The following is a 19,988-nucleotide window of genomic DNA, read 5'->3' as shown; positions in this document are numbered from 1 at the left end:
CTTTAATACAGTTTGTAAATCGCTATAGGGATGTATTGTGTGGTTTGGGCAGAGATGTCCTAGCTCCCATGCCCTACTGTTAACGAGTATGTAACTAAGCCTAAGCATGTGAAATTGAAACAACTGTATATTGCTTCTGTATTTACCCATGCCTCCATTTCTCCCCATGTCAAATTTTGGAGCAGGGGCGTACTCTCTTGTACTCTGTAAAGCACCTTGCCCCCTGAAGCTAGTCGTCACCATTAATTTCAGTGGGGATAGTTGAATACAACCCACTGAAATCAAATAAAGCTTTCAGGGTGGGCTGCTTGTAAATGAACAGGTTTGCAGGAGATGTGTTCTCTGATGCAGAATTCTGGCCAGTTTCAAACTACCCATTCCCCAGTGCTGATGGTTGCTAGCCCAGGCTGGCTAATGGGGTTTTCACAGAAAACAGAGCCGTTGTGCCACCACAACAATAAACCCCTGAAGCAGGAACTGAGGTACTACTACTACTACTACTACTACTACTACTACTACTACTACATTTTAGTATTTAAATGCTGCTCACCTGATTGGGTTGCCTCGGTCACTCTGGGCGGCTCCCAACAGAATATTAAAAACACAAGAAAGCACCAAAGATTAGAAACATCCCTATACAGGGCTTCCTTCAGATGTCTTCTAAAAATCTGATAGTTGTTTATTTCCTTGACATCTGACGGGAGGGCGTTCCACAGGGCGGGTGCCACTACTGAGAAGGCCCTCTGCCTGGTTCCCTGTAACTTCACTTCTCACAGTGAGGGAACAACCAGAAAACCCTTGAAGCTGGACTTTAGTGTCCGGCCTGGATGATGTGGGTGGAGACGCTCCTTCAGGTATACTGGACCGAGGCCGTTTAGGGCTTTAAAGGTCAGCACCAACACTCTGAATTGTGTATGGAAATGTACTGAGAGTCAATGTAGATCCTTTAGGATCGGTGTTATATGCTCTCAGCCACCACTCCCAGCCACCAATCTAGTAATTACATTACCACCATATGTAATGGGTTGATCCTACTTAATTAGGGGTGTGGCGCCTCATACTTGGGGCCCTCAGACCTTTCAGTGCAGCTTCCATAACTTTCCCCAGTTGGTTCTTCTGCCCCAGGCCTGTTGTGTGATTTTGCCTGGCTGCAATATGTCTCTGAACTGAGATCATGCCTCCTGCTTGCCTGGGAGAAAAGAGGCATGTGTTAGAAAAACCTGTGACCTTTGCATTCCTTGAATGTGGCCTACTATTTAAAAGTCATATTGTTACTCCATTCACTTCTGCCTCCAGCCCTGTTTGCCACCAGCATGCAGACCCAAGACTGTTGCCTGCAAGCCAGTGTATCCCTTGAGCTGGAAGAAAGTTCCTCACCCATGTCTGGAATTTGTGGCTGCTTCTGGCCTCTTCTCTGTAGTCCCATAAGGGGAAGTGCATTTCAGAACATCCCATGTGAATTAGGCAGAAATGCCCTTTGAAGTCATTGGACACCAATGTAATTGGGATCCTGTGGCATGTCTGGTGCCGTAATTTCACCATAGGTTAAAAGTGGTGTTTGGGGGAAAAGCATTAATTCTTAGAATTTATTTACTGCCCTATACCCAGAGGTCTCAGGGTGGTTCAGGCCTTCCTTTGTTCTCATCATCCTTATGTAAACGAACTAGTCTTGAATCCGTCTCCTGAGTATATATTATTATGGTTATTATTATGAGCTAGGGTAGCCCCTAGCTATGAGCCCCATTTTGGCAAAGGTTTCCTGCATTGCAGATGGTTGCACAGGAAGACCCTTGCAGCCCCTTCCAATTCTATGATGCTATTATCATGGATTGGGAATTCTGGGAATTGACCAGCTCATAACTTTATATTGATTGTCGTGTATCTTATTTTCATATGTTGTAAAACTGCCCCCCCCCAAATATTTTTTAAAAGTAATCTTTTAATGAAGAGAAATGAATCTCTAAAATAAATTGCACATGACCAGATGTGTAACTGGCTCTTCCCTTGACCTTCCCTTGATAGATTTGAGAAGTTGTCCAACAAGCTCACCGAAAAGCTTGACCTCGTGGCAAAGCGCTTGGTGGAGTTGAGAGACCTGGAGGAGGAGACGGATCGCCTGCAGAACCTCTATGAGTAAGTTCCATTCTGAGTGCTTACCTGTTCATAGACCATCAGTGGCTGCTGACCCTGATAGAAATGCTCCACATCTAGTGCGGAAGGCATCACGCCTCCGAATAACGGTTGCTTGGAAATGCAAGTGCTGGGGAGCGTCGTCTCGTTCAGGTCTTGCTTGCGGGTTTCCCAGAGGCATCTGGTTGGCCAGTGGTGTAGCGTCAGGTGCTGGTGCCCGGGGCGGGGTAAGTGTTGCGCCCCCAGTGGACTGGGCAACCTAGTGGTGCTGGGCTGCCGAGCAAGGAACTTACTCGCAAGCCAGAGCCCAGCAGAGGAGAGAGACAGAGATTCTGCCACTGCCTCTCATTCTCGCCTGCCCCTGGTTCAGGTCTGACCCAGGAGTGGAGCTCCAGCAGCGTAGCACTGGGTTGTTGCGCGAGGAACCTCCTTGGCACCAGAGCCCAGCGGAGGAGAGGCGCCCGGGGGTGGGGCACGCTAGGATATCCCTTCACTAGTCTTGAGAAGGAAACACAGCTGCTACCTCAGCCCCAAAGGCCCGGCCTGGGTATGGCTTCTCTCTCTGTGGCTCTGGACTAGAGGAGGAACCTGTCATGGGGGCGCAACCAGGCGCCCCCTAAAAAAAAATGTGCCCAGGGCAATGCCCCCAGCCCCACTCACACTAGCCTCTGTGGGTGGCCACCGTGAGAATGGGATGCTGGACTAAATGGGTGTTTGGCCTGATCTACACCCCAGATTACTGCAGAGTAGGCACCGGCCTATGGGACCCACACCTCTTAAAGGCCCCACGACAATGGATCAAAATAATATTGTTTTAGTCTTCGAAGAAAATTAGCCTCCTTAGTTCAATGTTATCCCACTAGATTGCACACATGAGGGGACCCCCGAGATTTTGACTGCCTAGGGCCACTACCACTGCTTGGTGGTAGTAGCTGGAGAATGCTCCTCAGAACTCTGCTTTGGGAGGTGATCATAGAAAAATTGATTATTCAGTGCCACACTTCTCGTTTCAGTTCCTCACAGACCGGCTATAGCAGAGAGCTAGGAAGTTTAGAGGTAACATTAAACAAAGAAGCTGAGAGAAGGTAAAATATTATCTGAAAGTAAAATATTGCACTAAAGACTTTCAGGACGTTTGTGTCAGATTCATAAACATACATGTGCAATTCCCTTGATGCTGCCAAATAAATGCTGTTAGGGTGGAACCTCTGGTTACGTCCCGTCCTCCTTACGAACGCTTCGGGTAATGAGCTCCGCTAACCTGGACGTAGTTGCTCCTGGTAGCGAACTTTACCCCGGGATGCGAGTGGAATTCGTGTGGCAGCAGCGTGGTGGCTGTGGGAGGCCCCATTAGCTAAAGCGCACCTCAGGTTAAGAATGGACCTCCGGAACGAATTAAGTTTGTAACCGGAGGTACCACTGTATTTAGGTCTGGATATCAAACTACCCTTTCCCAATTCATAGAATTGTGTAATGTAAACACAGGTACAGGTGCTAGATTTTCTGTGCCTACTGGATCTTTCTTTTCCTTTTCTTTCTATCAGCCTTAGCCCCACCAAACCTTCAAGCACACCCTTGCCAAGGTGCAAAATCCCCTGTGCAACTTGCAGAATTTGAACCATTGAGGATCACAGAATTCTCCATTAGCCAAATGGAAATCCTGGTCAGAAATGGAAAAGTGCAGTTGATTTAAGGCAGTGGCTATGCAAAAGGCTTAATAATTGCAAGAACACTTAGAATATAGATTGGGAACCTCTGCCTTGGTCAGACCAAGCGTGGAAAACTGTTCTGAGCACCACGATTTAAGAGCGATATTGACAAGCTGAAAAGTGTGCAACCAAGATGATCAGTGGTCTTGGAAACCAAGGTTTATGACGAATGGTTGAGGGAGTTGGGGATGTTTAGCCTGGAAAAGAGGAGATAGGATAGCCATATTCAAATAACTCAAGGACTGCCCCATGGAAGATGGAGCAAGTTTGTTTTCTTCTGCTCCAGAGGGTAGGACTCAAGCCAGTGGATTCAAGTTACAAGAAAGGAGATTCTGACATCAGGAAGAACTTTCTGTCAGACCCTCTCCCATAGGAGCCATTTTGTGACTCCCCCCAAATTCAGAATGTCCCCACTCGTCCAACAAGTTTGGCATCCCCTGTATAGAGATCTTTCTCAGCCTGCATACTGTTGCTTGTTGTTTGCCTCCTTGGGCTCCTTTGGGAGGAAGGGCAGTATATATATTTAAGCACAAGTAAATGAATTAGACTAAATTAGTGCTCTCTTTTTCTGGAAAGCTTTCTCTGTTCCAAATATCCTGTTCTTTTCTGGGTCTGTGGCGGTTGTTGTTTTTTAAAATGATGAAACATTGGAGATACCTTTCAGAACTGTCTCTTCAGCTGCTTTATTTTAAGAAATAACTCTTGATCTCCGAGTTACCGTGTATGAAGAAGCACTTTGAACATTTGAAACTGCTGTCTTGTTGTTACCGTTACCATAAACATTATCAGCATCAGGAGATCCTTTGTACAAGAAAGGTGACTGAACCCAACATCACTGTTCTAATTGACTGTTCTGTTTAACACTGTGATGGCTAATATGTGTGGATCTCTTCCTGCTAGAGAAACGCTTCAGAACCAACTTGCTGAAATCACAGCAAAGTATGAGAAAGTTATGAATGACCAGGAAGAGTTACTGACCACTTCAAAGGAAAAGTCAGACGCTGGTAAAATGCACCTTAATACCTTAATAAAGCAGGTATGATACTGTCTTGGAGTGGCTTGATGCAACAGAATGGTGGGTGGCACCAGCTTGGGTCAAAGGCTCAGAGCCCAGGGGGTGGTGTTGGAACTACAGTGAGTGGTTGGAAAGGGAAGACTGGGAGGAGGAGGTGTCTGAAGCTGAAGGGGTGACAGGGCTTGGTGAACAGGAGGAGTCTGTGGCAGAGAGAAGTCCAGGATCAGAAGCTGAAGCAGGGGAGGAGGGAGGCCAAGAGGCAGAGATGAGTCAGGCTGATGCAAGTTTCCCAGGACCAGGAGAGGCATGAAGCAGGAGGAGCAAAGACAGACTTGCCAGTGGAGTCTCAGATTGCTTGGGAAGGACCCAGGAGAGGAGAAGCCTTAAGCAGCTGTGGGAAGGTGGGGACATTTAGTCTCCACAACTGCCTCATAGAGGCAAGATCTACCAAAAAGAGTTGCTGTGTTCATGAGGCCTGGCACTCCTGAGCATACTTTGTTCCTTCTGCTAAAGAGCTAACTCCACTTACCTGGTGTGATTTATTGCTGACCCGCTCCTGTCAGATACCCACTAAGTGCCTGAAATGAAATCACAGGGCCACGTGCATTTTCTACAGGTGAAATGAAACCTGGAATATAGCAGGGTTTCATAACCTAGACTCCTAGACTTGTGCTATCCCTGGTTAACATTTAAATACACACATTCTCCATCAGGTCCCCCACCCCACTATTTCACAGGAATGGTAGTTATCACTGCCACTCAGCATTTTATTTTAGTGTATTTTTGGTCTTTGTTGGAAGCCACCCAGAGTGGCTGGGGAATAATAAATAAATTATTATAAATTATTATTATTATTATTATTATTATTATTTGGGGTGCATTGATTCCTCACAGAAACATGCAGTATATCTGTTCTGTATTTCCCAGGAGTCTTTATTTCAAGCCATTTCAAATAGTCTAGTTTAGCGACATTGCCAGTGGGTTCAGCTTAGCTGCAAAACATCCTAAGTGTAGAATGTCCGTGCTTTCTACGTATGTACATATGGCATATGGTGCGAAAGTCACCCTGGAGAGCCACCACCAATCAGTGCAAACTATACTGAGCTAGACAGACCCAATGGTTTGACTCAGTATTCAAAAGCTTCCTAGACTGTACACAGATTAAAGACAGGACCACCCATGCTCAAATATTTACAATCTTAAAGGCACGGCACAAAAGGAAAAAGGGATAGGGCAGGAAGAGGGAAATAAACACAAGGACCAGTCCTTAAGTTACATTGTCTTTACAATGGGCAACTTGAATGGAAACAGTTAATAGAAACGTGCAATGCAGGAATCTCAGCTAAAGCATCCATTACAGATGGCCATCCAACCTCTGTTTAAAAACCTTCAAGAAAGGAGAATCCATCACCTCTTGTGGGAGTCTGCCCCACTGCTGAACAGCTCTTACTGTCAGAAAGTTTTTTCGAATGTTTAGTCGGAATCTCCTTTCTTGTAACTTGAAGCCATTGGTTCGAGAAAACAAGCATGCTTAGGGATGGGAGGAGCCAAAGTCCTCTCTCAGCCCAGCTGTGGAGCAGAACCCGCTTTCTCATCAATTCTTCCATGGAAATTGATTGAAATTGCCAGTCAAAACTGCATCATGCTTAGAGCTAGACTAGATGTGATGGCACCAGATCTGTGAGTTAGGTGTTCCCCTCCCATGTGTCTTTTTCCTCTTTAAATGGGACTCTCCTCTGCCCCCCAAACACATCCTTCTTACATATGGGCAGCTTCCAACAGAAAATGCAAGAAGATACAGAAGCCCAGAGTTCTATTTCAGTCTGGTCAAATTGTGCCTCCCAGGCTCTTGAGGGCCAAGAATAGCAGAAATGATCCCTGCCCTTGCTTTTATTCCCTGCGACTAGAATGAAGAACTCACGGTAGAACTATTGAAGATCCAAGACATGGCCAAGCAACTTGCCAGCAAACTGCTTAAAAGGCAAGGTTACTACAAAAAACGTGATGCCAAAGTGGAAGCGGAAATCACTAAACTTGAGGCAAGAGAGCCATCTTTTTGTTATGTGGCATAAATGTATTGTATGTAAGTCTCCAACTCCTGTTATCCTCAACCAGCATATTCATGGGCTGGGATGATGGCATCTAGTGGGTAACATGTTCCCTTTCTGTGATTTAGTGCTGAGATCAGAGAGGACAGATCTCTGTGCCCGACATGGTATGATGTCAGATAACTGACATCATGGGTGTGTTTTCCGAGCCAAATTCAGAGGTTTAGTGGGCCCAATTAGGCCTGCAGGGCAGAGATTCTCCCAACTTTAGAGGTTCCAAGTGTAGCCCACTGAGTCTCCACCACACTCGGCACCAGATACTGACCTGTTGAGGACATGGCTTTGGTGGGGTTAAGGGCCCTTCTGCCACGGCATGCCTCAACACCACCCATTCTGTATAAATTACTGCTGCACATGTGAGGGGGTCAGAAGAAGTGTGCTAAACTTGCAACCAGGAAGGAATATTGACCTCTGGTCTGTAGCAAAGATGCCTGAGTATCAAGATGATGGGAGACGCCTGACTGGGCATGGAGGGCAAGCAGTGGTTTGTGGGAAGGAGGCTCAGCTGGAGATGCAGGGGAGGGGTGTTCAGTCCTAGGGAGGTGAGGGGCTGTGTGGGCAGATGTCCTGCCAAGGTTGGGTCACAATGGGATGGATGGATGGATAGACAGACAGATAGAGTGGCTTCCCTACCAGCTCTTTCCTTCATCAAAGCTGGTGCAAAAATATATAGACATGACCTCTGGTCATCTAGCAGTTGGAAAGTTTGGCCCAGCAACCCATCTTAATATGTCACTATTGCTTGCCTAGGGACGCAGGTGGCGCTGTGGGTTAAAGCCTCAGCGCCTAGGACTTGCCGATCGAAAGGTCGGCGGTTCAAATCCCTGCGGCGGGGTGCGCTCCCGCTGCTCGGTCCCAGCGCCTGCCAACCTAGCAGTTCGAAAGCACCTCCGGGTGCAAGTAGATAAATAGGGACCGCTTACCAGCGGGAAGGTAAACGGCGTTTCCGTGTGCGGCTCTGGCTCGCCAGATGCAGCTTTGTCACGCTGGCCACGTGACCCGGAAGTGTCTCCGGACAGCGCTGGCCCCCGGCCTCTTAAGTGAGATGGGCGCACAACCCTAGAGTCTGTCAAGACTGGCCCGTACGGGCAGGGGTACCTTTACCTATTGCTTGCCTTGTTAGCATCTGTCTGTCTCGAGAGACAATGGAGTGTGCTTCCAAGGGTGAAGTCAGACTGCTGTGTTTGCAGCACCAAAGTGACCCCCCCGGGGCACAGTGTGTATGGAGGTCCTGGGCTTCCCAGACTACAAACCCCACCTCTTGGATTTACTGATGAGGTCCAAAGGAAAGCAAAGCAGTATATTTGGCACCACCTTGGCTGCAGGAGTTGCCAGAAGGAGGCGTAAAAGGCACCATCCAACCACTTTAGGGACCCAACTCCGGATTTGTGTCGGGTTTACTCCTTATCCTTTTCTTCTTCTCCCAAGGATATCTTGCAAGGCCATGAAAGTTTAGGATAAGAGCTTTCCTTCTCCTAGATGGGCTACCTTCTCCTGCAGAGGAGCTCCATTTGCCCCTCACTTCCCTCTACAGAATGTGCAGAAACTGCCTTCTTAACTGTTGGGCCCACTTTTGGTCTCATCTGCTCCATCCGCCACAGCCTGTCTTCACGTGCAGAGAAAGTCCCTAACTCACCGAGGGTTTGAGACCCATCGGCTTAACTGTGCTGTTATGAGAATCCCAAACACTTTAGACAAGCCAGCTGTTTAATGCATCAGACCATTTAGGAAGCCCATTGCCTCTTCGTTCATTCCTTGTGTATGGCTATTCATTTTCTCTAAAGAACGAATATCATACCGTAACAAAACTTACAGCGGAAAAGGAAGAACAACTGAAAGTTAATATCCCACTTTCGGAGCAGTTGAGAGTGGAATTGGAGGAACTAAATGCTGAATATACCATCCGGAAGGACTTGTATGACGGTATGCCTTGAGTAGTTTCCATAGGACAGCAGCTTTTTCTCCTGCCTGTTTCTAAACTTTGTACATTCCAAGACATCACAGAGCGATAATGAGCACAAGGGAGCGCAGGCTTCCTCTTCCCCCAAACCTTCTTCTTATATTGTATTTTTTTTTTTAATGAATATTTATTAGCTTTTTCCACAATAAAACAAAAAATAAACAAAAAGTAACAAACATACAAAAATACAAAACTTAAAAACAGTTAAAAACACATAAAATTTCAATTGCTTAATTTCTTTTGACTTATTTCTCAGACCTCCTCGCACCTCCCCTTCTTGTATTCCAGTTCAAATTATTAGCTCAGCAAATCCTTATTACTTATTTCTCAACTTTAACTTAATAATTTATCTTAACATATTATTATTTTACTTTTTCTCCTTCATCCCTTTCCTCAATTTATTTTTGCTAACCTTATTTTCATTTAATTTAATTCATTTTAAAGTCCAATTCTACCTTATCCAAACTTAAACATCAATACTTATCCATCAATTCTTATTCTTAAAACATTTTTTCTAACATCGACCAAGATTCCCTTCCACGAATTTCCCAATTTTCATACTAATAACAAACAAAATAAAAACAGATTAAATTGTAATTATGAACCCTTTGGATTCCCAAACTCCACCCCCCCTTTCCCGGTTTCAGCCCCCAACAAGTGTCCATCAACCCTCTTCTTATATTGTATTCTGCAGATAGGAGTCGGGGGACATAGATCATGGATGGAGCCCATGCTTTATTAGCTGAAGTGCCTGACGCCGTCCCTGCCCTCTCTAGCTAACCTGGAATGCTGCTGCCAATCTTAGCAGACAGCATTGGACCAGGTGGACTAATACTTTTACTCCCCAATTCAAGGCAGCTTCCTGTGGAGTGATGGTCAGGGTTTATATTTTATGTACAAGACACAACTACTGCTTTTTAACCCCACTGGGTAATCAAAGCAGCTCGTAACATCAAAACGCAATAGAAGCAACTATAAATGCAGCCTACAACCTTAAAAACACAGCCATTAAGAACAAATCTATTAAAAGAAATCCACCAGCAAGTTAGCCATCAAAAGGCTGTTCAGTAGGCCAGGTTTAAAATATTTTCTTCTGAGGCACAGTTAGAGGTCAGTGAGCTCTCCACTCCCTGGGCTAGATTTGAGATGGATTTGGGTAAAAACAGTTAACTTTCAAAACTTTGAATTAACTTTATGAAGTTCAGGGCCTGGAACACTCCCGGTGCAGATAATGCAGCAAGTCAGGGGAAAGGGTCAGAGTGCTGGACACAGAGCCAAGGGGCCACTACTTTTGAGGAACTTAAACCATGTGGGTGGAGCATGTTTCTAGCACTCAGTTACCTGTCCATGGTCCTTCAGGCCTTCCATTTGATCCTCTTCTCTTGAACCCTGGATCTGTATTGTCTGCCTCCTTGCCTCCCAATATAATGGACTGTCCTCCTTGATCCTGGTTCCTGCCCTGACAGCTGGCTGGACCCCCTACCTTCCTGACTACCTATGGGCCCTGCTGCCTCAGAAGAGGAAAATCCATAGGCCAGGCATAGGCAAACTCGGCCCTCCAGATGTTTTGGGAGTACAACTCCCATCATCCCTAGCTAACAGGACCAGTGGTCAGGGATGATGGGAACTGTAGTCCCCAAACATCTGGAGGGCCGAGTTTGCCTATGCCTGCCACAGGCAGTTGCAGAAAATGTTAGGGACTAGAGCCATTCTCCAGATACAGGAATTAAGATAGAGCAGGCAGGTCTGAACTTGTGTGTAATGAAAAGCTTCTGCACCTCTCTGGTCTCTATTAGGGATATCCTACTGGGTTATTTGGGACGCGGGTGGTGCTGTGGGTTAAACCACAGAGCCTAGGACTTGCCAATCAGAAGGTCGGCGGTTCGAATCCCCACAACAGGGTGAGCTCCCGTTGCTCGGTCCCTGCTCCTGCCAACCTAGCAGTTCGAAAGCACCTCAAAGTGCAAGTAGATAAATAGGTACTGCTCCGGCGGGAAGGTAAACAGCGTTTCCATGCGCTGCTCTGGTTCGCCAGAAGCGGCTTATTCATGCTGGCCACAGACCCGGAAGCTGTACGCCGGCTCCCTCGGCCAGTAAAGGGAGATGAGTGCCGCAACCCCAGAGTCTGTCACGACTGGACCTAATGGTCAGGGGTCCCTTTACCTTTACCTTACTAGGTTATTTGGCTGCTGTTGTGGCTTATATTAGCTTAAGTAAAATGGAGTCTTTCCTCCTCCTGTTTTGTTTCTAGAATTCCAGGAAGAGATGCTCACACTAACTAAGTGCATAGACAAGTCAACAAAGGAGACCGCCAAACTCACCAGGCTAAAGGTAATCACTCTGGTGTGATCTGTGCTTTGGGGGGCATCACATTTCTGGCAGCTCGGCTTCTGTGATGCTTGGTCCCTTATTCAAGCACCCCAGAGGTAAATATACACACAACTTGAAGCTGCCGACCAGCTGCAGACCTAATCCTAATGTTTAAGCACAGCTAGTATACTACACGACCACATCACATGCTGACTATCATCTCCACGTTATTTTGCTGATGGAGTTAATTAAGCTGGTCACTTGGGAACTTTAAGGTGAGAAGGACCAGTTTCATGGAGAAGTGGCACCGCGCAGCATGCAGCTTATTCAAAATAGGTCACACAAGGAGGCCACACAATAACGGCCTCTTCCTCAGGCCTGGGTTATGGGATGGATGGCTCCACTGCAGAATGTGGCCGTTAGCTAAGATGAGGATAACCTTTTGTGGCCCAAAGATAGAAATCCAGAAAGAAAGTAAATTATCAAACCATCAATTCTAGCACACGGGGTGGGGGCGGGGGGGACAACCTAAATTGTATAATTTGATATTTGAATCAATTGTATTAGGAATTGTAATGAGGCTATTATTGGATTATTGTAATTTAAAACTAATAAAAAATATTATTAAAAAAAGACTGCATTCCAACTTCTAGGCAGGGTTTCTGTGTGTGTGTATCAGTGATGGGCAGAATAACAAATTTGACAATTTCATTTTATTTATTACATAAAATTTATACATTGCTAGATTGTAGGGGGGGGGACAACAGGAAAGGCGATTTACAAACGATAAAACTGTAAAGCCAGTAAAAAGATTACAACCCTAATTTAAGACATACAAAATATTTGTGCAGTTTGTAGGATTTTACCTTTGTATAGTAGGTTTGTTCCTACAACCCCTCACACATCCCTCTCTGCCTTCCGTCCAGGCCTGCGAAAAGTGTTATCAGAGTTTAAGGACACATTCCAGCTGGGCACAAACACCCCAAGATGTGAAATCATGGAACTTTGAAGTGTCAGGCATAGCTCTAATGGCTTTAGCCCAAACGTAGCAGAGTTTTCCTGCACAGCGAAGAAGCTAGTTGAGGTGGAAATGACTAGTCAGCTAGACTCAGAATAACTATTTACAGGATTTATTAAAAGGAAAAATAAAACCAGCAGAGTTTCTGCATACAAAACAAAGCAAAATAAATCCTTTCTCTCTCTCTCTCTCTCTCTCTCTCTCTCTCTCTCTCTCTCTCTCTCTCTCTCTCTCTCTCTCTCTCTCTCTCCCTCTCTCTCTCTCCCTCTCTCTCTCTCTCTCTCTCTCTTAACCATACACAGCACTTCTACTCCTAACACACCTACTACACAAACTGTGCTAGCATTCCTAGATAACAGAGTTGAGTGCTGGTCGTTAACCAATCAGAGTAAGTAGTTTCTAGGTCAAGCAGACCTTGGCTTTCTGCCAAGAGTAAATTGACACTGCCTTGAGTTAATTGTGTGAAGCCAGAATCTGTAAGTTTTCATGAGAATCAATTAACAGAAACTGACCATGAAAGAGGGCCAGTGAGGGGTGTGGCTGGGGAGAATCCCAGGAGCCAATTAGAGAGGCCCAAGGCGTTGCTGGATAAATAACCGAGCAATCCAAACTCCCACCCATTTGATGGGGTGCAGGTGCCCCTCCCTCAGGTGACCCCCATTGGTGGGGAAGTCCTGCTAGCAAAGAGCACCTGACCAAAAGGTGTGCAGGCAGAGAAGCTACCACCAGTGGGAGTTTGAGGAAGGGGCTGGATTGATGGATCCTGTGTAGACCCTGCTGCCACCATGTGACAACAGCGGGCAGAATCCAGGCCTCTTCTCAGTGCCAGCCTGGGAGCTGTTGCAGCAAAAGGGTGTTTTTCCCTTCTGCCTTGGTTGGCACAAGCACTGGGGTGGTGCTTTTTGAGTTGACACTGGGCAGAATGGAAGCTGTATCAGGGGCGACTGCCCCATGGTGATACATTTGCACATGGAAACAATGGATGTCACAGCTAGAGTAGCACGAGCAGCAGCCCTGAACATAAGAAGAATTAGTGCCCTGCTTTGTTTTCCTGCCTCCTCCCCATCCCTTTTATATGGTGTCTATTAGACTGTCAGTGCTCAGTAACTAACTAACTAACTAACTAACTAACTAAATAACTATTCTTTCCTCACAGTCTCACGCAAAGAACGTAATAAAGACCAACAGGGAGAAAGCATTGCATCAGCTGCAAAGCTTCACACATTCGCTGAAGTACCTTGAGAGAGACATCTATGAGATTAATAGGAGGCTGTACATTTTGAACGGAGAAAACGACAGATTAAGAGCAGTGAGTATTCCGAGTCTGACTCTGGCACATAGAGCACCACAGCCCACACCCTCAGGAAGTGGAAGTTAACATATCGCATATTGTGTGACACACAAACCAATACAAGGACCAGGAAGAGCTTTGAAAAAGCTGTTTATTGGACTTCATTATTGCTTTTTGGATATTTTGGTTGTAGCGAGGAATGCATGTATTCTGGGTGCACCAAAACAGGAAGCTGCCAAACTGGGAAAAGATGGCATTGTGCAGTTTGGTCTCTGCAAACACTAGAAATGGCTGCCCCACTGCAGGAAGCCATTCTTAGGTGTTATTTTAACCTGGTGATCTTGCTCTGCCTGTTTGGCAGCTGCTGGCTGCAGGGAGAGTGTGATGCTCACTGTGCTTGCACATTCGACTGGGTTGTGGATTCCCAGTACAGTGATTGACCCCATTTGCTGCTCTCTCTTGCCTTTGGCCTCACTATTAATAAATAATTTATTCCCCCTCTTTTTCTCTACCTTTGTACTCAGGATACATAGGTGCCTTAGGTGCCAACACACTTAGGAGCCTCTGCCATGCATTTGACACCATGGGCTTCCTGGCCCATGAAAATTTACTTGTTTGCCGTCCAGCTGCTATATGACCATTCACTGCATATGCACACCAAGATATCAGACCCTGATCTCTCCCAGCCCTTCTTGGAGATGCCAGAGATTGCATACAAACCACCGAACTATGACCCTTCCACGCAGAACTTGGGGGGAGCTGCTATGCCTTTCCCCCTGAAATGTGGTCCACAAACCAAATCTCTGCCATCCCTCCATTTTCTTAAAAGTTTGTACATCACCAGCTGCCCCAGCCCAGGCTTCCTTCTTAAATCTCTTGATGTTTACAGAGAATTTGCTGGTGTGGTTCTATCCGAGATAGCTTGGGGAAATTCAGTAATTATGCAAATTTTAAATATTCAGTCCTGCCCGTGGAATTCAGGTTTCCTTGGGGCAGAGTACACAAGGTGCAGATATGTGTGAAAGAGGCATATAGAAGTGAATGGAGAGATGTTATATTCACTGTAAATTTTGTATGTTTTCATCTGAACCTTCTTAGGTCACAGGAAATTTCTAAACATTGGGTGGTTTAATGAGTGCAAGGGTACTTTCAGGTACTTACAAGGACTCAAATCACAGGGCAGAGTATTAAACTCACAAAAATAAGCAGCACAGTAAAGCGTTAGGAATATAGCTTGTTATACCTTTTTAATCCCCTTCAGCTGTACGCAGCAGCTGACCTGTTTTTACCCCTCGTGCAATGAGCAGACTACACACTGCTAAGTAAGTTTAAAATTATTTACTTACAGATTCAAGGTCTCAATCCTGCATTGTTCCATGCAGCAGCAAGGATAACATAGGCAAAATACTCTTGTGTAGAAAATACAGAATATAGTTTCAAACATGTGTTTTAAGCTTGGGAGCAAGCCATGTCTTTTTCAGTGCAGAGAGAAAGGAAGAGCAAAAGGCTTCACTTCCTCCCTCTAGAGGGTGTGACCTAGCTGAGCCTATCTAGCAATACAACTCTGTGGTCCTTTACCACTTTGTGCGCTAACTAGTCCTATGCCTGCTAGTTGTACTTGACTGCAATCTCCCACAAGAAAAACAAGATGTGACTTAAGAAGTGATAGGCTTGTTGTATATTACTAACAAGGACACGTCAGATGCTGACACTCTGGGAACGTTTTTACCCCGGCAGGGCATTGCCTTTCTCAAAGAAGATATCTCTGAAATCGAAAGTGAGGCAAAACTCTTTCGGTCAGAGAGGCAAGAAACCCAGAAAGCTACAAAAGAGCTTCATGGTGAGTGATGTGCGGCATGAAGTTGATTGGTGCAATACAAAAGCCCTGCATTGGAAGGTTCCTTCCAGACCGCTGCTGTTTTGCAGGTGGGAATCAATCACATACCTGCAGACTCAGGTCGCACAATTAAAGCGGATTTGGCACTCTTGTACAACAAACCTACTTATCCCACCCCCCACCCCAAGAAAAAACCACCGCATTGCTTGACATAACATCCCTCTGTACAGACAGATCAGAATGAATTTTCAGTAAACTGGCCATCACACATCTCCAGCGATATGGGCCGTGGCTGGCTTTCCCAAGACGTTTTTTAGGTCTGTGGCTTTATGGATGCCTTTCCTCATGGCTGGTCTGCCATGCTGAGCAATCAAAACTGTCTTCTCTGAATTGTGGCTCTGAGCTGGTGCTCAACCAGAATGTACACACCGCACTGAGTAGCCACAGACCCACGCATGCAGTGCTGCAGTATGAGATTCTGGGGAAGGTCTATAGTCCAGGGGAGCAGAGCAGCTGCTTTTGATTCAGAAGGTCTCTGGTCCATGGCATATGCAGAGAGGACTGGAGAAAGCCGGGAGAACCATTGTCAGTGTAGAGAACACTGGGCCAGACAGACCAGTGCTCTGACTGCAGGGCAGCTTCCTATTCCTGCATTGCAGGAGGTTCACAGAATTGTAGAGTCGGAAGGGACCCCAAGGGTCATCTAGTCCAACCCCCATCCCAATGCAGAAATCTAGATGACCCTCAAGGTCCTTTCCAACTCTATGTTTCTATGATTCTAAGCTGCGTTATCGCTGAAGACCAGGCTTCCCCAACCTCGGCCCTCCAGATGTTTTGAGACTACAATTCCCATCATCCCTGATCACTGGTCCTGCTAGCTAGGGATCATGGGAGTTGTAGGCCAAAATCATCTGGAGGGCTGAGGTTCAGGAAGCTTGGCTGAAGACAATGCATGCCATGGGGGATTCCTTGGGGCTGCCCAGGGACGCGGACTTATAAAAAATATTGGGGGGGCCCGGGAAAGCTCATGAATAATAAATAAGCTCATGAATATGCAAATAAAGTGGCGCCGCCTCCTTGTGAGCGAATGGGGGAGAGCGTGCTGCACCTATTAATCAGCTCCAAAGGAAATTGGGTGGAGCTTTTGCTCGGGAGGGAGGGCAGGAGGCATGCAGCCCGCCCCTCCCTGTGCATTTTGGGCTGGGGGAGGGGCGGCGATGGCGCTCTGCTGGAGGGGCGCCGGAGATTATTTGGGGGGGCGGAGCCCCCCCAAACGAATTTTTGAGGGGGCTCGGGCCCCCTCAAGCCCCATGGAGTCGGCGCCTATGGGGCTGCCATAGATCAGCATAAAAGGCCAAGTGGAAACAGAGGTGCCAGTCAAGGGGGGGAATCAGTGTGCATTCATGCACACACAGACATACAGAGAGGTATGTACGAATGATAAAAATATATCTTAATCCGCTCCCTGGATTGACACCCCATGTACAATACATAGGGCAGTTTTTTGTTTCGTTCTTGCATTTGCAGTGTTCCCATTATTGAGAGAGTGCCAACAACCACAGTGGGATTCCTATTAGTAAGCTACCCAAGTTCAGAGGTGTAGGGCAGGTTGCTTTCTCCACAGAAACATCACCAGTGTAATTTCCCTTTCCCCTGCAGGAATAAGGGGTCACTTGCACCGGAGTGGGATTTAAACCTGCCCCTGCCACCAACCACTGGGACCAAACCTCCCTCCTAGCTGTGGGTTTTCAGCAGTTAGATTGTGTTCTTAATGCTTTTGTTTATAACAGAATATTTTATTAAGCTAATTGGCACTCTAGAAGCACCAGGTATCCAACGCTTTTGAGTAAAGTATTTCATTTGCTCTCAGTTGCTGTCTGGATTTTCTCTTTCTATAGATAGTACAGTGGTGCCCCGCAAGACGAATGCCTCGCAAGACGGAAAACCCGCTAGACGAAAGGGTTTTCCGTTTTGGAGGTGCTTCGCAAAACAAATTTCCTATGGGCTTGCTTCGCAAGACAAAAATGACTTGCGAGTTCCTGCGGGGTTTTTCCCCTCCCCCCCTTTTTCCCAAGCCACTAAGCCACTTATCAGCTGATCCGCTAAGCCCGCTAAGCCACTAATAGTGCTAATCCGCTAATGGGCTGGCTTCGCAAAATGAAAAAACCGCAAGACAAAGAGACTCACGGAACGGATTCTTTTCATCTTGCGAGGCACCACTGTATAAAAATCACTTTTAAATGGAGCATTTTTAAAGTTTGGCTTTTTGGCAGACATTTCCCTAAACGCTCTAAAATGTCTTAATTTCTTTTAGGACTTTATGTCAAGAAGTGGATAAGGGACACCAAGCTTCAAAAGGTATGATGCAGTATTGGGTTAAGAACAGCTTTTGGGACACGATGCCCTGGGTTTTTCTCCTGTCTTATCCCCCTGGGAAAGAGAGCAGCTTATCCAGGATTGGCTGTCAGGCTGGAAAAAAGAAATATATATTGCATATTGGACTTGAGTTGCATAACAAATATGCTTTTGACTACAGTGGTGCCTCGCAAGACGAAATTAATTCGTTCCGCAAGTCTCTTCGTCTTGCGAGTTTTTCGTCTTGCGATGCACGGTTTTCCATAGGAATGCATTGAAAATCAATTAATGCGTTCCTATGGAAAAAGCCTTCCCCCGACCTCTTCTGGCGGGCGGCATTTTAAAATCGCCCGGGACAGCGGAGGAGTTCTCCGCTGTCCGGGGCGATTTAAAAGCCCCTGGGAAGGCAGGCAGGGGGGACAAAGGCTTTCCCGCCCGGCCGCCCGGCTTCGGGACATCGTTCCGATGCCGGGCGGCTGGGGGAGGCTTTCCTGCCCCACCGCCCGGCATCGGGACGATGCCCCGATGCCGGGCGGCTGGGGGAGGCGTTCCTGCCCCACCGCCCGGCATCGGGACGATGCCCCGATGCCGGGCGGCTGGGGGAGGCTTTCCTGCCCCACCGCCCGGCATCGGGACGATGCCCCGATGCCGGGCGGCTGGGGGAGGCGTTCCTGCCCCGAAGCCGGGCGGGGGGGGGAGGCTTTCCCGCCCGGCCGCCCGGCTTCGGGACATCGTTCCGATGCCGGGCGGCTGGGGGAGGCGTTCCTGCCCCACCGCCCGGCATCGGGACGATGCCCCGAAGCCGGGCGGGGGGGGAGGCTTTCCCGCCCGGCCGCCCGGCTTCGGGACATCGTTCCGATGCCGGGCGGCTGGGGGAGGCGTTCCTGCCCCACCGCCCGGCATCGGGACGATGCCCCGAAGCCGGGCGGGGGCGCTTCCCTGCTATCCCGGACCGCTTTTAAAATGCTGGCGGTGGGGAGCAAAGCCTTTCGCCCCCGCCGGCCTTCCTGGACCTCTTCTGAAGTCCGGAGGGGGGGGGAAGGCTTTGCTCCCCACCGCCAGCATTTAAAAAAAGGTCCCCGAGATTTCCCTATGGGCTTTCGTCTTGCGATGCAAGCCCATAGGGAAAATCGTCTAGCGAAGCGTCGCAAAAACCGAAAAACCCTTTCGTCTTGCGGGTTTTTCGTCTTGCGAGGCATTCGTCTAGCGGGGCACCACTGTACTTCTGCCCTTAGCCCCTGGTTGAAATAGCTCATGCGGGTATCTTGCTTTTGAAACTGCAGTCCCACTTGTACTTTTAAAAAAATGATTCAAATACAGTACAATTGCATCTTACATGCATTTAACTTCCGCAGTTTCAATTATTGAAGGTAGGATGGTTGAAATTTCGTGAGAAATCCATCAAGGTGGAGAGCTTAAAAGCTCTTTTTGCACCAGATCCGCTTGAGTTCCCCAGTGCGAAAAGAGCTTTTCATGCTCTCAGCCTTGCTTGCTGGGCAAGGCTTACTTGATGTATGGGCTCTGGGAGGAGAAGTGATTCTCCCTCTCCCTGAGAGCCAGTGTGGTGTAGTGGTTAAGAGCGGTGGACTCGTAATCTGGGGAACCGGGTTCGCTTCCCCGCTCCTCCACATGCAGCTGCTGGGTGACCTTGGGCCAGTCACACTTCTCTGAAGTCTCTCAGCCTCACTCACCTCACAGAGTGTTTGTTATTGGGGAGGAAGGGAAAGGAGAATGTTAGCCGCTTTGAGACTCCCTTAAGGTAGTGATAAAGCAGGATATCAAATCCAAACTCTTCTTCTCTCCCCTTCACCTGCTAGCCTTAGGAGCAGCTCCAAAGCTTTGGGTATACATGATTTTTGTGTATTTGCAGAACCTTTGGAACGTCCCACATTAGATGTGTAACAAAACTATACACAGTCATACCTTGGAAGTCAGCTTGGTTCCCGACCGTTGCAAACCTGGAAGTGACTGTTCCGGTTTGTGCACTATTTTTAGAAGCCGAACGTCCGACAGGGCTTCCGCGGCTTCCGATTGGCCGCAAGAGCTTCCTGCAGCCAATCAGAAGCCATGCTTTGGAAGTCGAACGGACTTCCGGGATGGATTCCATTCGATTTCCAAGGTACGACTGTAAACCGTTCAGCCTGGACACTGAGATCCAGCGCCGAAGACCTTCTGGCGGTTTCCTCATTGCGAGAAGTGAGGTTAAAGGGAACCAGACAGAGGGCTTTCTTGGTAGTGGCACCTGCCCTGTGGAA

At 47.4% G+C, this 19,988-nt stretch overlaps 1 protein-coding gene across 2 annotated transcripts in view; it reads left to right on the top strand.

The window, feature by feature from the left end:
- CCDC175 (coiled-coil domain containing 175) overlaps positions 1-19,988 on the top strand; it is a 38,887-nt gene that overhangs the window by 16,308 nt on the left and 2,591 nt on the right. For both annotated transcript variants that reach the window (XM_081911116.1, XM_081911117.1), the window contains exons 10-18: positions 2,023-2,133; positions 3,144-3,215; positions 4,740-4,875; positions 6,762-6,893; positions 8,747-8,885; positions 11,174-11,253; positions 13,407-13,559; positions 15,279-15,381; positions 17,693-17,736. In XM_081911116.1, coding sequence (XP_081767242.1) covers positions 2,023-2,133; positions 3,144-3,215; positions 4,740-4,875; positions 6,762-6,893; positions 8,747-8,885; positions 11,174-11,253; positions 13,407-13,559; positions 15,279-15,381; positions 17,693-17,736 — 970 coding nt within the window. The remainder of the gene's footprint in view (positions 1-2,022; positions 2,134-3,143; positions 3,216-4,739; positions 4,876-6,761; positions 6,894-8,746; positions 8,886-11,173; positions 11,254-13,406; positions 13,560-15,278; positions 15,382-17,692; positions 17,737-19,988) is intronic.

Source organism: Podarcis melisellensis (genome assembly GCF_964234715.1).
Source record: "Podarcis melisellensis genome assembly, chromosome: 1".
Classification (NCBI taxonomy): domain Eukaryota; kingdom Metazoa; phylum Chordata; class Lepidosauria; order Squamata; family Lacertidae; genus Podarcis; species Podarcis melisellensis.
This window is presented reverse-complemented; position numbering and strand designations above follow the sequence as displayed.